Source organism: Aulostomus chinensis, chromosome 11 (genome assembly GCF_037954235.1).
Source record: "Aulostomus chinensis isolate RoL2024-O1b breed Wild chromosome 11, RoL_Achi_v1.0, whole genome shotgun sequence".
NCBI lineage: Eukaryota > Metazoa > Chordata > Actinopteri > Syngnathiformes > Aulostomidae > Aulostomus > Aulostomus chinensis.
In genome coordinates this window covers 18649453-18662394 of record NC_141330.1, presented here as the reverse complement: position 1 = coordinate 18662394, position 12942 = coordinate 18649453, and the positions used below count along the sequence as shown (strand labels likewise).

Below are 12942 nucleotides of genomic sequence, written 5' to 3'. Positions count from 1 at the left end.
CCCCCCCCTCCCCCTTCTTCCCCTCAAAGTTTTACCAGACGTTGCATTGTGAGAGGGGGAATGGTCGATTGCATAACGGCAGGCGAGACTGGATCGTTCCTGGCCTTCTCACAAAATTCAATCATTCCCTGCATACTCCAATCCCACGACGGCCCATTAAAGAGCAGCACAGGCTAGGATTTCCCCTCATGTGTTTTAAATTGAAATTATGCTCGCAAAGTCTGCAATATGCATGAATCAAGGAAGACAAGGAGCCTGGGGGAAAGGAGATAGTTTGATGTCAAAATATTTGGACTGAAGGAGAGAAAGACAAACACACAGATATGGAGGACAGGGCTCTACTTGTCCTGCCACCCACTCTCGAATGGGCACATCATCCACCTGTATGTGTGTGTGTGTGTGTGTGTATGTGTGTGTGTGTGTGTGTGTGTGTGTGTGTGTGTGTGTGTGTGTGTGTGTTGTCTTGGCACACTACAGATAACCTTTTATCATTTTCAAACTATCTTATTAAAACCACTTCAGTTCCAATCAGTTATTGCGAAAACCCTTCCAAACAAGTCTGCGGCGTTTAAACTCAGCACGCCATAAGTCAGAGGCACCGGAGGTGGCGATAAGGAGAATAGGTGAAGTATGAGCCACACAGAGACGGTGACCCCAGCTGTTGACGGAGGAAGCGCTGGGGTCTGAATCACACGCTGACTGGCCAGGAGTTCCTCATTCCCATGTGTCTCTGTGGAATAAAAGAAGCATAAAGACACACTTACACATAAACTCCCCCCCACCCCCCCACACCCCCCACCCCTGCATACCGGGGCATGCTCTCTCTGATTTAGTGTGAGGATATGATGCAGACATGACTGTGGTGACCTGGGCACCATCACCAACCACGACACCTCCACTCCTCCGCCGATGTTAAGTACTTCCACAGTTCAAAGGACAGCCAGGATCTATCTTCAGTATTTTTATTCAACAGCGACCCTTTAATCAGATAAAGTTGCATTTATCATACATGACGTTTCTTCCTCACATCAAACCTGGAGCACCATCTGAATCTTGAAGCCTGACTGATACAAACAGCTTCAGTTCAACTGTTCCACTTGAAATCAAACAGCGACATCTAGTGGTGATTTTAAACATAGGCGATCAAGACTGCTGAAAAGCTCAAAAGAATTTCTAATTCAACCAAGGCTGGATTAGATTACTCCAATGAAAAATAAATAATGACTAGTTATGAGGAACATGTCTGTCAGAAGGCTCTTGCATGTGTATTTTCTGCTTGAATGTAGACGAACCGAGATATAATTGCAACAATGAAGTAAAAGTTGGGTTTTCAGTTCGATTGGATTCCAGGTTTAAATTTCTTCTTCCATATCCCTCTTCACATTTAAAGAGGACATATTTAGGAAGTCAATACATCGCAAGAGAGACTAACTTTCCCATTAAGTCCATCATGTTCACATTACCGTATTTGTCAGGGGGAAGCTGGGCTGTACGACCACTGCTGGATACGTCTCTTGCCACTTGAAAATAAAGTAACACAGCTTCATTATCACCCTCATTGATGTATGAGAAAATAGTTCTGACATTTACAACTGCTCATAAATGGTAAATGATGTTTTAAAAGTGCAATTAATAACAGTTGCTGATGCTTCATAAGGGGAGACTTTTAGGAGAGGGCTACTGAATGATGAGTTCACTTCATTTGTGACAATCAATGCCGGATTATAAGATGTAAACCCCTGCAAACCCTCCAGCTTTTGTTTCAAATTCATTCTCATACTTTGGAATTATTCTTAATTCGACGGTCCCTGCCGAGGATGGAATCAAGTCCTATAGAACACAATTATTTTTCATGTGCAAAACACCTGAGCGTTAGAGAGGAGCAGTCAGGTGCAGGGTTAGCACAATCTGGTTTGATGTGGGTTCGGATGACTTCTGTTGTCATGGAAATTAGAAGCCAACACTCATCGCACGCCATAAACAGCCAAGTAGGAAGGGTGAAGAGTGAAGGGTTGAAGTGGAGGGTTGGACAATCTGTTTCCTTTCTACTGATGCTTTCTCTTTATTAATGACTGTGATTATCAGTAGATGTATAGTTGCACATCACGCTTTTAATCGCTCAGTGATTTAAACCACAACACATGAGAGGAACACGGTGCATGACTGCTTCTAATGTTAGAAATATGTTTGAGAAGAATCCAGCAAGAGGGCGGCATGGCTCGGAGGTAGAGCGGCCATCGAGCAACCAAAGGGTCCCTGGTTTAATCCTCTCTTCCCCCGGTGACCATGTCCAAGTATCCTTGAGCAAGATACTGAACCCCTACTTGCTCCTGATGGCCCTGTGATGGCCGGCTGGCGACTTGTCCAGGGTGAACCCCGCCTCTCACCCAGTGTCAGCTGGGATAGGCTCCAGCACCCCCGCCACCCTTAATGGATAAGTAGTATAGGAAACGGATGGATGGAAGATTTCCAGCAAGTTTATTTTGGAATTATTGTCAAGTTTATCCACTCCGGTAACATTTACAGACAAAGTTATGATGTTTAAAGATCACATATGCAAAAAAAAAAGGAAAAAGGGAAAAAAAAAAACGCAGTACACATATTAAGGCACATCCTAAAGCCAAAAGTCATTTTAAAAAGCAAAACCAAAGACGATGTTAATACTTTCACATTAACGGAAACCATTCAATCAAATGGCTTTGACATCTAAAAAGACAAGGAATTGTATTGTGCTCTGCAGTAAAACATTCCGTGGATCCGGTCTAGTGTTGTCTGAAGGCAAGCACGTAGAATGTCGTCAATCAGTGAGTCAAATACACACCACATCAGTGACCTGACTGTGAGCAGGCATGTTTAAATACATCATGGAGTAACAGCAGTAGTTGGTGTAAACCTAATATACACATGTAACTTTCAGGACTGCAGGGAATTCAGTGCTACTGACATAAGTGCAATTTACATCTTAATCCAGCAGTTATTTAACAACTATACCGGACACTTAGTGTTGCAGGCGTCTCCTGATTTAAAAAGTCTGTAGACGCTGACTAACGGGAACATCGACACCGCACCGAGCATGGACCCCAGCTGTACTACCGCCCCGCACCACACGAGGGCGCTGTGGCCCTCATCCCGCAGTATCACCCCGATTATGACCTTCACATAGGACAAGGACAGTACAAACAGGATCCAGGCCAGCACCTGCAGCACACACAGAGTTACAAGATCATTGAGGTATTTTATCACTAACAAACCATCATGTTCTAAAAATAAGAGAGGACATCAGTGGCAGCTGCTCTTTCTCTGGACAACTGCACACTTGTTTTGCAGATGTCCTTTTTAGTTTTTTTCTTACTTTGTGCATTATATTCATTGTAATATCCGTTAAAAAAAAAATTTAAATTGCTGCTGTTGTGTGAAGATGTGCTGTTGTATTTTTGTATCAGTGTCACCTGATAAATACATTTAATTATCTTTGAAAAATTCCACAAAAGAAAATTTAAATTCCCGTGAACCAGGTGAGACGATACATGGGTATCCTAAACCTGCTTTAGCTTTTATAATTTAATTATTTTGTTTTTATTTTTGTATAAAATAACAATTCAAGAAAGACACAAAGTTAAAGGGAGTGTTGTCTTAAGAGTACAATCCTGCTTTGACCTCATCTAGCAGGGTAAAAGTGAATGTCCTGCTTTCATAAGATTAACAAAATCAATGTATGGATCCAATCAGCAGGCAGCAGGGGAAAGCATTCAATATCTTTGGGTATAAAATATTGTGAAGCAGCACGGGAAACGTGAAATATATGAAAGTGAGTGATAACCGCAATTACATGCTAATGTTGTGACACCACAGAAATCCACAGAAGCACACTTCTGCTCTACAACAGCATAAACGGTGGCTCCAGAGCGAGGAACGAGGCTGTTCAAGTGAATTATCGCACAGGAAGGAGGTGTTCCCCAGTTCCTGTGAAGGGACAACAGTCTAAATCTCTCTTTAAGCTGGTTAATACCACAGAGTCGTGTGTTCTTTCTCTGGTTCTTTTGCACTCAGCCTCAGAGGGTGGGACACTATTGCAATATCTCTCTAAAGAGAAACTTGAAGCGACAAGCGTGATGGTGAAATACGTCAGTGGAAATGCCTGTCAACCACACCACAACCCAGTTCCTGAGAAATCTCTTCAATATCATGGGGCAGTACTTTTATTTTATTTCTCTTTTGTGCTTGATGACTCTACTGATGAGAAAAAAACGTGAGCTATGAAATTCTGTTTTTTTTTCCCACGAGCTCGAGTAAAAGGTCTAAAACTTCTTATATGCGCACAAAAGGTGACTTTCTCTCTTTTGTTTTTAATCTGCCAAGAAAATCCCTCAACCTGTCAGCATGCAGTCAGCCACCTGCCCTGTACAGAGTAAACTGGGCTTCATCCATGACGACAACACCTCTCCAGAGGGGCTAGATGCCATCCATGGTGATCATTTGCCCGCTCAAGACGATTATGATGGCAAACTGCAGTCAGGTCAAACCCTCAGCCAGGACGACTCGTTCTCAGATCAGGTTCCCTGATTCGGTTTCTGACGGTTGCAGGATCTCTTTGATTGTGCTCACTGTTGCATCAGCTGTTTGATCTACGAGGGCGGTTAGATGCCCTGCCAAATTGTTGGAAACGGTTTAATGGTAGTGAAATAAACTTTCCTGCAGTCACCAAGCGCGCGCTCCCTCAAACCTGTGCACAGTTTAGAGCATCCTGTTACTGAGACAAGACCAAGAGACGGCTGTGACGGTCCTGCCACACCTGCGAGGTGTGTGTGTGTGTGGGGGGGTGTCTTGGAAAAGGAGGAGTCATTACATTTGTGAACAAAATTTGAGACAGAACCCTTTAGTGCAAATAAGAAACCTTTTTTTTAACTCTGGAAAGTGAAGGTGAAAGTTATGAGAATGTGTATTGTTGAGTGTGAATCAAATCAGAAGGTGAGAGGTCTTACAATAACAGCGGTTCCGTAGGTACTGTGGACAAGCAAAGGGCAGGGACTCAGAGCAGCCATGGCCATGATGTAGGCTCCGAAACCACTTCCAAACACGGTCAAGAGACACATGAAGATGAGAGACCTGGAAACAAAATCCAAACATGTTCACTTCCGCTGAAAAACAGTCAGCCGATCAGTAAAGAGAAGCTCCAGTTCTGATTCTCACCTGATTGGCATGAACATGGCGATGAAGCAGGCCACTGGGTTAGCGACAGCAGCCATGGTGGCAGCTAGATGGTAGGCTTGGTTCCCATAAGGCAGACAGGAATAGGACTGGACTGATGGCAGCACAGCATTGGTCAGAGCATTCACCCAGGCCAGGACAACAAAGATGAAGACCACCTCCATGTTGCTGTATGTCCCCCTCCCAAAAGAGCTGCGAGGTTCGAACCTAACGGCCTCTAAGGGACTGATCATTGGCTTCTGCTCTGGTTTTTGGGCATGCAAAGAGAAGCCTTGCTCCGAACCCCCTGGAGCCAGATCACCACTGAAATATAGGTGGTTCTTCTTCTCTCGGGCCACAGATGGGTGATGGTTGAGAAGGACGAAGGCGAGCAGACACACGACCATCATGGCACTGAGGAAGAGGAAGAAGATCTGAGCGGAGAATTTAGCCGGCTGATAGATGGCCTGTAGCTCCCCACTGTCACCCATAGTGGAACTGTCAGCTGTTTTGTTAAATGAATCAGTCAACGTGGCGTTCTGGCAGTGGACGACACCAACACCTTGAATCAGAGCCACCAGCGCCGGCACCAGACCACTGAGACCCTCACCTGCAAAGTATGTGGTGAGGTACTGGGGACGCAGCTGCATCATGAAAGGCAGGAATGTCACCGAGGATGTGCAGTCCACCACAGAGAGCAAGAAGCACAACACCAGGAGGGGCACACTGTGCAGGGACCCCCCGATTGTCACTGTGTGATTCCAGAAGAAAGCCAGCAGGAATGTTGCAACGACCCCCAACGCCACGATGCAGTAGATTACCGGCCGCTCGTTCAGCAAGCCTGGACGAAAGCGATGCATCAGGGTGATGAAGAGTGGACCTATATTGGCCATCTGGATGAGGACAGTGAGGTAGGATGGTAGATACCAGCCCTCTGGGATCTCCGGTACTATCAGAGGGAGCTCCACCCACATGCCGTTGATGGCGACCCAGGAGCCCATGCCAAAGAGGCATGCCAGCACATGCGTCAGCAGCGACATGATGGAGGTCTGAACAAGGTGCGCCAGGAAATGAAAACGTACACGATCTGAAATACATAAACAGAGGTTGGTTTAACGTTCTCCTGTTAAACTGAGTATTCTTATCTCAGTCTAAGAACAGGAGAATAAATGCTGAGTCACTTTTAAGTCCACAGAATTTATTTGGCAAAAAAATTAGGAAGTTATAAAGGATCAAGTTCTTGTAGGTTGCAGTTAAAACAGGAAGTTTTGCCTACCTTGGCAACCATCTGCCCCATATTTAAAAAGAAAAATTACACAGAATGAATTATTTCGGCGACCAGTAAATTCTCCAGAATGTGATCCGTACTTGAGGTTCTCCTGAACCTGGTCTCGAGGCCCATCAAGTATCAGACTCTTGAATGGTTAATAAAGGGGTCATTTATTCATTCTTAAGTGTTTTTATTTATTTTCACAATTTATTCCCTCTGAGTTCCTTTTTTACGTAAAATTTTAAAATGATAGATTGTTAAAAATGAATAACCCCTAGTAGGATTTGTCAACTTGTTTGATGAATATAAAATACAAACAATGCTGCTTTTGTGTTGCTAACGACACACAGAGTGGTTCAAACTAGTATAAGAGGTCATTTTGTTCATAAGAAAAGATGGATTTTGACTCTTTTTAGGGATGCGCGATATATCGGCCGTGACATCGGTATTGGCCGATGTTAGTCATTTTTTAACATATCGGTATCTGCCCGATGAGTAAAACTGCACCAATGTTAACAACCAAAATGTACTTCCGTGTTGTCTCTGTGTGGCTGCAGGGTTGTGTGTGTGTGTGTGTGTGTGTACCTGCATTGATCATGTGATGGTGTAGTGACGCAGCACCCGCAGCACAGGAGTGTCGTGTTAATCGAGATATTATAGATTTAGCCTTAAACTAATACTGTTCGTTGTGTGTGTTATGGAGGACCTGCAACTTGAAAGAACAATGTATTTGCAAGTTTTGGAAACTTTCCTATTCACAGTGTTTACATGTTCTTCAGTACAAAATATCGGTAAATATCTGTTATCGGCCATGACAGCAATATTAATATCGGTATCGGCCAAAATTTACATATCGGTGCATCCCTCATTCTTTTATTAATGGTTAAATTCACCAGCATACAGATTGAATATATTTAAATTGAGAAACTAGAGCTCACAGTGACCAGAACATACAGGTACCAAGGTGATACCATGTCAGTGTCATCGTGTTCCTCAACCTAAATTCTGTCAGAATCATCCATCCTTAATTGATGGAGTTATTCTGCTAACAGGCTCAGCTGCAAACGATTGCCAATAATCATGTAACCAAAACATCAGTCCTTCAATAATAATTCCTCTTTTATCACATGATGTTACTGTTCGACTTACCGTTTTAATTAATTGGTTTCAGTGTGTGTGTGTGTGTGTGTGCGTGTGTTGGTGTAAGAGAAGCACAAAGCTAAAATGGTGCACTTTGTTAAACACATCTAAGTCAATTCTCTGAAAGTGACTTCCTATACTTAAATTCCTGTGTTTGCCTTTTTGGGGGGTTGTTTTTTCCCCCTCCATTTACAGGTTGTGACACATTGTGTTGTCTCACAATATCAATAACCACCGATTCAGATAATCAGAGAATATCACGAGTTGCCGGGGGCGATTTCCAGGCTTAATGATGAGTACAGTGCTTTGAGGCGAGGGATACGATATTATTAGTGACTCAAACTGACTTTTAAGTTTCATTTTTCAACTGAATGGCGTTTTAAAACCAGCTAAAACACAGTGGAAGTGACATCATCAAATGTCACGTAGCTGTCATTGAGCACACCAGCGTGTGACCTTCCAGGCGCTACCTTCCCTCTTATTAAACTCTCCTTCCATCCGTCTCTCATGCTCCATCAGGCGAAGGAGACCTGACCTTTCACACACTGACACACTGCTCCATAAAGACCACCATGTGGCTGTGACCTAAACAAACACACGAAGCTGTGGAATAAAACTCATCAAACATCTGCGACCAAACACTGAGCACGAGTGGTTAATGGAACATTTTTTTCTTTTAATTTCTCAGTTTAAAATGAACTCAATCTTGTATCAAATACAAGTCGTGGAATAAGAACAAGGAAGAAATGCTGACAGTAACGTGAGGTCCACATGGATCCAACTTCCTGCTCTCCTGGTTCTTGATCTAAACTCTAGACCTGTACAGTCATCGTTGTCCCCTTTCACCCTGCACATGAGAAATGGAGCAGATGGACCAGAGCAGGAAGTAGCAGGTCTAATAATCTCTAATCTGATAACTCCTACTTCCCTAGATCTCCTTCTTCTCTTAACTGTCAACATGTCTCATCTTACCTTGTTCAGCCCTTAGTGAGAGTCTGTTCTCTCCCCCTCTCCAGAAACCTTCACTCCATTGTGATCACATTTTTTTTAGTTACATCAGTCGCAAGAGTGTGTACGTGCGTGTGTGGGTGTGTATGCTGTATTCCCTCCCCCTCTTCTCACACACACACACACACACACGCACGCACAGCATTACATTCTGCTTCCGTGTCTCTGTGAGAGAGGCGGGACTGAGCAAGCGCACACGTCCTTCACCGCCATGACACACTGATCCTCTTTCTATTGGAGGCTGGTTTCAAAATCCCACAGCCATGTGCTCTCGGGGGGCGGGGGAGATCAGCCATAGGAGAGGGAGTGAAGGAGGAGGTCTGACAAAAAGCAGCTCCTCCCCACCCTCATCCCTCCCCCAACCAGCAGACGACCTTGTGGTCTGCCCTCTTTTAAACACACAGGCTCAAGTGTGCCAGAAGTGAAGTTGCTAATGGCTTCATCTCATGTTCTCTTCCTGAATTTCCATTGACTCCTAATGGTGGACCAGTCACAATTTTTTGGGATTTAACAGGATACATAGAAATAATAAAGCAGTAGTAGTAGTAGTAGTAGTAGTAGTAGTAGTACTAGTCATGTTTAGGTGTCTTGAAGTCAAAGATAGTTTTTTCCCTCCTGCATTAAATCTTTATCACAGGAAACAAAAAAACAAAAAAATAGTAGCTTTATGTGTTTTATATATTTTATATTTATTTTTAGCTCAAATCAAAGTGTTTTAATGTGTCCTGAGTAAATGGCTGGATAGCAAGGACTTGTACTGTATTGGATGTTGTGTAAATGAACATTTTGAACAGTTTTGATGTGGTTTATAGTTGATCTCCATTAGCATCATGCTAATAATAAACGGCTTGTGTTGTCTGACTTCTGGATGCACAAAGAGATAATGCATGCTAACCGAGTGCCTGAAAGACAAAAACTAACTCTTTTTGGGTGAAGCAACACTTTAATACACAGCAGAAACCTGATTTGTCATGTTCAACTTCATCGCGCACAAGTCTGCAGATTTGAATCAGCAGGAAGGAAAACGCAGAACCGTTTCTGCTTGCAGTAAGTCAGGACATTCACCACTGTTACACCTCGCCATCGAAGGAAAAATGCACTGAGACAGTTGGGGGGGGGGGGCGCAGCGATGCTCACCAGAATGTTTCACACCTGCACGGGTTTTTAGGAACAGAAGTTTTCATTTTCCCTTTTTAGTCGAAGTCGTTGACGAATCACGTTTGAGCATTCAGCAAAACCTGCTGTGTGGAAAATAGGAAAGGTGGAACATCCATCCGTCTGTTTTCTGTACCGCTTATCGCTCTACCTCTGAGCCGTGCCACCCCCGAGGTGGAAACATTGCTGAATCATTTAATGATGGTTTACACTGATAGTTTCTCTGCATTTATACGTTTGGTACATTCCCAACCACATTCTCATATCTGAAGTTGATGATTGAACAGTAAACAATGAATGTCAAACAGAAAAGGAAGTCTTGGCCTGTCTTCCAGCCTTCACCCCTGAAATTATTCCAATGTCCTGAGATTGCACAGTTGGTCACTTATTATCAACAGTATCCGAGCAGCGGGAGGCCGGCAGGTGAAAGAGATGGAGATGTTTTCTTAAAGTCCTGCAGAGCCTCTTACCCCATAAGTCAGCCTTGAATATGGCCTCCCAGTCGCTCAGGAAGAGGTCTGGGATCAGAAAGCCTTCACTGCCTTTCCCACCACCCGGACTTAAGCCAAGGTGGGAGCTCTCTCAATCACCAGTTACCTGCTGGGTGGCAACATTCACTTCTGCTGAAATATCTCCAAAAAGTAGTGGCTGGATTGTCGTTTATCACCAGGGAAACATTTTTATTTGAGCAAAAACATTCCTCACAGTATTTAAAAAAAAAAAAAAAAAAAAGAAATATCCAGACAATGTAAATGAGGACGCCCCTCCGTAAGCTCTCGTGTAACTGTTGCCCAGAGAGTCGGAGCAGTGCTCTCGTCAAGGCTGTTACTCAGCGTTGAAGCAGGTTTTAGGGCCAGACTGCAGCGCTGTGTGTCAGAGGGTTATTTAGGGTCAAATATTCCTTTACGATACAGATGTAGGATAGCGTTACGACTTGTGGGGACACTGCAATTCTGTGCAGCTACTTAAAACAACATTTAACTTTAATTTCAAAGGTTGTGGTATAAAAACTGCACATTGGTATTCAGTTGTGGCTTTTTGAATTATCTGATGTATTGAAAGTGCATTTTACATAGTGTGCTTCCAACACACATTAAAGCAACTGGAGGGTCAGATGAGGACACGCCACAGTGCAGCGCTCCAGACCTTACAATGGTGGTTTGAATTTTTTTTTTTTTTCCTTTCCCTAACCAAACTGGACACGTTCCCATGTGACAAATTTGCTCATGTAACACAAGATCACACTACTCAGCGTGTGTTCATTGGCTGAAATGCACTCAACATTTTAAATTACTTCCATGAATCATTCTTAACTGCAGTGAATACCACCTACCTGCCTGTGGGAATGAAAGGTTCAAACAGCGCCGAGGGTTCCTCTGCTCTGATGGAGCTAATGTGGTGTGCATGCATGAGCTGTGGGATTTTACTAGTCTGGACCTCGAGGGTCATGTGACTTCCAGGGGTTGAACCAGGGGTGGGAACCAAAGCCCTTGGCAGCAGGAGTGGGTGGAATGAAGGGAACAAGGACAGAGTGAAATAAAGTACTTCAGGGAAGAGAACAGACAGGATCAGCTCTGCTACCTGAGAGTAGAGGTACTAGGCTCCATGTGGGTGAAGGGGTAAAGGGGGGGGCAGTTTATCCAACCAGAAGATGACTTTGGACGGCGTCCTGCACTTTCCAAGTGGGTGTTTGGTCGGGTCACTCTGGCTTTTGTTCAGTACAAATACCAGCTCAAATAAATGACCCCTGCTGAGTGACCCTGCACCCACGTCTGTACAAGATGTCTCCACGTTCCCAGAAAATAACAGCTCGAGTGTTTTGTTTTTTTTATATCTCTTATGAAACCATATTGCTTTCAGTGTAGAATTACGTGAAATTTCCTTGTTGTGGAATCGAGACAGATGCCTGTCAACTGTGAATTTTTTTTCTTGCAGTGAAATGTGATCCTTTTCGAAAACTGAAGAAAAATCTTACAGGAAATAGTGTAGGAATTAAAGCAGCGAGCAGCGTTGTTAGGGGCCTTCGCCTCCTCTCGCCCCAGAAGTTGTCCTGAATGGAGGTATGAAAGAGGTGAGAGTTTCAGTTTTGGAAATGGAAGCCTCAGTCTGACTGACGTGTGAGTGCAGAGCTGAGAGCTGAAGAACCCCTCCCCCGCACCCCCTCCATTTGTGCCTGACTGGAGAGGAGAGGAGGAATTTCTGAGGGTTTGTCGTATGAAAAATTCTCATAAATCCCCAGATTTTGGTCAAAAGACGATCTTATTTTAGTAGGTATTTTTGTCAGGAATCCAGTGATGTGATTTGTGAAGTTGTGGGAGTTATAGTTTAGACTTGAGAAGCGTCTGTTTGAGACTATGTAGTTTTTGAGGAGACAGCCTCCCCATTGGCTTCCACTGTAGGTGAAATGTGTCACCCCGACTTTGAGGGCTTATAAAATCCAAACTGTTTGAGTTATATTTGAACAGATGGAACGGTAGCTGTGGGTTCTCTCCAGGTACTCCAGCTTCCTCCCACAGTCCGAAGAGGCACCTATGCGTGCTGGCCCTCATCCAGGGCGAACCCCCAGCTTGCCTGAAAGCCCCCCCCCCCCCCGACCCCTTAACATAACAGGATAAGAGGAAGAAAATTCATTGGATTCATTTCATGATCAATGAGCATTGAGGAGACCCAGTAATCGTCAACACAAGAGTCACATGAACAGGTCACCATCCAGTTTTATTGATAGGTTGCTGCAGGAATCACACATAATGCCATCAGGGTGTCATGTTTCTCCCTGCCCTGCCTCCAAGGGTTAAGCACAACTACAGCAGAGCGTTCCAGAGTCTAGGAGTCGAAGTGCTCTGAAGTTCCAAGCACACTGCTAATCAGGCTGGGATCAACTGCTGTTGTGATCGGGGTCACCACAAGTTAAATAAAACCAATGAAAAATAGAAAATAAAACATTACAAAAATCAAACAAATGAAGCTGAGCATAGCAGACCTTGACCTTCCTTGACCCATAGCAGGTCCAGTCTGCTTTACAGGTGCAGGACATTTGGCAGAATCCCGTCGCTCCTCTGTGGAAGGACACACGGGAGCATCCACTCGCTCTTCTTTGGCTAAATGTATGGGAGCGTCTTGTTGAGTTTTTGTGGAGTCCTTGTCCTTCATCGATTCAGGCTGAGCTGTTGAAACTCGTCTCC

General features: G+C 44.1%; 1 protein-coding gene across 3 annotated transcripts; it reads right to left on the bottom strand.

Moving 5' to 3' along the window:
• Window positions 1-2461: 2461 nt before the first annotated feature.
• slc52a3-2b (solute carrier family 52 member 3-2b) lies at window positions 2462-12324 on the bottom strand. 3 transcript variants are annotated; one of them, XM_086218955.1, is made up of 5 exons: window positions 11094-12324; window positions 5798-6274; window positions 5191-5601; window positions 4983-5106; window positions 2462-3198 (listed from the first exon to the last, which is right to left on the bottom strand). In XM_086218955.1, exons 1-5 carry the CDS (start codon window positions 11207-11209, stop codon window positions 2986-2988), a joined length of 1341 nt encoding a protein of 446 aa, XP_086075081.1. In that variant the 5' UTR covers window positions 11210-12324; the 3' UTR covers window positions 2462-2985. The 3 variants fall into 3 exon arrangements, with proteins under 3 accessions (XP_086075081.1, XP_086075079.1, XP_086075080.1); XM_086218953.1 differs by having other exon boundaries at window positions 5191-6274; XM_086218954.1 differs by lacking the exon at window positions 11094-12324 and adding an exon at window positions 8570-8845 and having other exon boundaries at window positions 5191-6274.
• Window positions 12325-12942: the final 618 nt, after the last annotated feature.

Coding starts and splice junctions, on each gene's coding strand:
- slc52a3-2b (XM_086218953.1), bottom strand. CDS start 11,166: ATGCACACCACATTAGCTCCATCAGAGCAGAGGAACCCTCGGCGCTGT. Junction 5,107..5,190: donor GCCATGTTCATGCCAATCAG/GTGAGAATCAGA, acceptor TTTTGTTTCCAG/GTCTCTCATCTTCATGTGTC. Junction 3,199..4,982: donor CCTACGGAACCGCTGTTATT/GTAAGACCTCTC, acceptor TGTGTGCTGCAG/GTGCTGGCCTGGATCCTGTT.